Source organism: Sorex fumeus, unplaced genomic scaffold (genome assembly GCF_029834395.1).
Source record: "Sorex fumeus unplaced genomic scaffold, SorFum_2.1 ptg000022l, whole genome shotgun sequence".
Lineage (NCBI taxonomy): Eukaryota > Metazoa > Chordata > Mammalia > Eulipotyphla > Soricidae > Sorex > Sorex fumeus.
In genome coordinates this window covers 3,422,308-3,425,498 of record NW_026606079.1, presented here as the reverse complement: position 1 = coordinate 3,425,498, position 3,191 = coordinate 3,422,308, and the positions used below count along the sequence as shown (strand labels likewise).

The 3,191-nt window shown below is 63.0% G+C and overlaps 1 gene segment (V, D, J or C); it reads left to right on the top strand.

Annotated features, from left to right (window-relative positions):
* Window positions 1-548: 548 nt before the first annotated feature.
* Window positions 549-2,256, top strand: LOC130023146 (Ig gamma chain C region-like). The segment is given in 5 exon segments: window positions 549-624; window positions 969-1,253; window positions 1,369-1,419; window positions 1,508-1,825; window positions 1,921-2,256. Coding segments are annotated over 5 exon segments (1,062 nt in total).
* The last annotated feature ends 935 nt before the right edge of the window (window positions 2,257-3,191 follow it).

Sequence of the window (3,191 nt, the reverse complement as noted above, 5' to 3'; positions counted from 1 at the left end):
GAGGTCTTGGGCACCCCAATAGTTCAGGGAGCTGGGCAGGGAGGATGAGACTGCAGCATCGGTGGTCCCCAGTAATCAAGGTGGCTGGACTGAACCGAGCAGCTAGCAAGGTTCACAGAACCCTAATATCTCAGCATGCAGTCTAGCAGAGGTCGGGGGACCCCACTGGCTTAAGGATTCTGGGGCAGGCAGGAGCAGGCTGGCAGGAGTCAAGGAAACCCCAGTAATTCAGGGAGCTGGGCAGGAGGGAGCAGGCTGATTGGGCACCCCAATTATCGTGGAGCTGGGGCTGCACTGAGAAGGTTGGCAGGCAGGGATACCCCATAGCTCAGAGAGCTGGGCAGGAGGGAGCAGGCTGCCGTCTAGGGACTCAGTTTGTGCCGGGGGCACAGATGGAGAGAGCTGAGCGGGGTTTGCAGGGGGGAGGCCCAGGATCCCCGCTCAGGTGCGTTTTGGGTGCGGGGACAGCAGGTTGGCTCTGGACGGGAGGTGTAGACGGTTAGGCTGTCCTGAGGCAGTTGCCCTGGTGGGGGTTGAGGGGTGCAAACATGGTGCAGAGTGAGGACTTGCCAGGGCGGCACAATTCTGGGCTGGCCACGATCCAGGGGGCAGCTGACAGCTCAGGTGCCACCTTACTGTGGACAGCGGGACTCGCGGGCACAGTGGCTGAAGGGCAGTCATGGGATGTGGCCCCAGGGAGCGTCCTGGGTATGCTGGTGCCAGGAGGACGAGGGTGGGGGCACCCAGGGTGCCCACAGCAAGTCAGGGACCCAGGCCGGGGCACTGCAGAAGCCTGGGCTGAGGCCTCCGGGACAGGCGCGAGGAAGGGCATCCCCGCGGGTGGTCCTGGTTTGGGGGGAAGCAAGAGCAGAGGAGGCGGCTTGGCAGAGCCTCAGCAGTCACTCTGAGACAGGGTGGTCTCAGATGAGCCCCTCCCTCACGCCCCCCTCACGCCCCGTCTCTTGCAGCCTCCGTGACGGCCCCGACCGTCTTCCCGCTGTCCGCCTGCAACGGCGCCTCCAGCACCACGGCACTGGGCTGCCTGGTGTCCAGCTACTTCCCCCAGGAGCTGTCGGTGTCCTGGAACTCGGGCGCCCTGCGCACCGGCGTGGTCACCTTCCCGCCAGTGCAGAGCGGAGGGCTCTTCTCGCTCACCAGCCTGGTCACCGTCCCCACCTCCAGCATCTCCAGCCAGACCTACACCTGCAGTGTTGTCCATCCGGCCTCCAAGACCACGGTCAACAAGGTCGTAGGTGAGAAGCCGCGGGCCACGGCGCCCTCCCAACCGGCACAGCCGGACCCTCGGGGGCCCGCACGGGTCTCTGGTCTCAGCCTGCCCCAGTGATGTGCCCTCTGCTCTGCCCACAGACCCGGACCACCACGTCCCAAACCCTTGCCCCGAGTGCCGCCAATGTACAGGTGAGTTTCTTCTACACCTGCCACACGCAGCCACACGTCAGGGCCCACAGCAGTGATGGGCGCTGACTGCCCGCGTCTCCCCCCACAGATGGAGGACCTCTGGTCTACATCTTCCCGCCGAAACCCAAGGACGCCCTCATGATCACGCGCACGCCTGAGGTGACCTGCGTGGTGGTGGACGTGGACCCCAACAACGCAGACATCACCTTCAGCTGGTACGTGGACAACAGGGAGATGCACACAGCCACGACGAGGACGGTGAACGAGCGCTTCAACAGCACCCAGCGCATGGTCAGCACCCTCCCCGTCCTGCACAAGGACTGGCTGCAGGGCAAGGAGATCAAGTGCAAGGTCAGCAGCCCCCTGCTCCCGGCCCCCGTCGAGAAGGTCATCTCCAAGCCAAGAGGTACCGGCCTGGGAACCGGCGGGAGGGTGGGTGGGACGGACGGCGAGCCACTCACCGGGGCTCCACTGACCCTCCTGCTGACCCCCATTCCACAGGGCGCGTCCAGGAGCCGCAGGTGTACATGATGCCCCCACACCGGGAAGAGCTGGCCCAGCAGGGCATGGTCAGCCTCACCTGCCTGGTCAGGGGCTTCCTCCCCGAGGACATCGACGTCGAGTGGCAGAGGAATGGGCAGCCAGAGCCCGAAGGAGTCTACCGCACGACGCCGGCGCAGAAGGACACGGACGGCACCTTCTTCCTCTACAGCAAGCTCACCGTGCCCAAGGCCTCCTGGCAGCGCGGCGACAACTTCGTCTGCTTGGTGATGCACGAGGCGCTGCACAACCACTTCACGCAGCGTTCCATCTCCGTGTCTCAGGGTAAATGAGCGCCTGCCCGCCTCCCTGCCTACCCGGCACAGCCGGAAATAAAGTGCCTGTCTGGGACAAGCGCACGGGCCTGGTTCTTGGTGCATGGGGCTCAGCACGCGGACGGGGCTGGCACACACGGCCGGGCACAGCCCTGGCCGGCGGGGGACAGGCCTCCTTTCATCCCAGAGGGTGGCTGGGCTGACCCCACCCTGGCCCTCTCCTGGGACACCCCTGCCCGCCCTGAGCGCCACGGAGGGGCGGCCAGTACCAACCATCCCCACACTCACCAGCGCCAGCTCGCCCTCCCCCCACAGCACACGCGTGCACACAAACACACGTGCATGCACATCACACAAACACACAGGCACGCACATACAGGCACACAAACACACGTCACCGTACACAAGCACACATCACGCGTGCACACAAACACACATGCATGCACATCACACAAACATACAGGCACACAAACACGTATGTCACTGTACATGAGCACATCATGCACACATGTCCACAAAAGTTGCCCTTACTAGGCCTCAAGCAGGACAGGTCTTGGACATGCATGGAGGCTTACACATATATGCACACATACCTGCTTACATGTGCATGCACATGCAGGTGTTGCACATCTCTGCAGGTGCATACCTGCAGATCTTACACACATACAGACATGAATATATGCACATGTAGATCTTAAAACATGCACACAGCAGCCTCGCACCCTTATACAGATGTGCGTGCACATATGTGCAAGCAAATCTTGCACACTGAGCCCTGCACACCCAAGCCTGGTGCACACGCACAGGCCACAGTGCTCCCTGCCCAGCACTGCCCTGGTGGTGGGAACCACCCCCCTCCAATGCCCAGGGACTGTGCAGCAACTTGTCCACCCATGGCCACACCAGCCAGCTCACTGACCACTCACAGGCCACACCAGCCAGCTCACACTAACCACA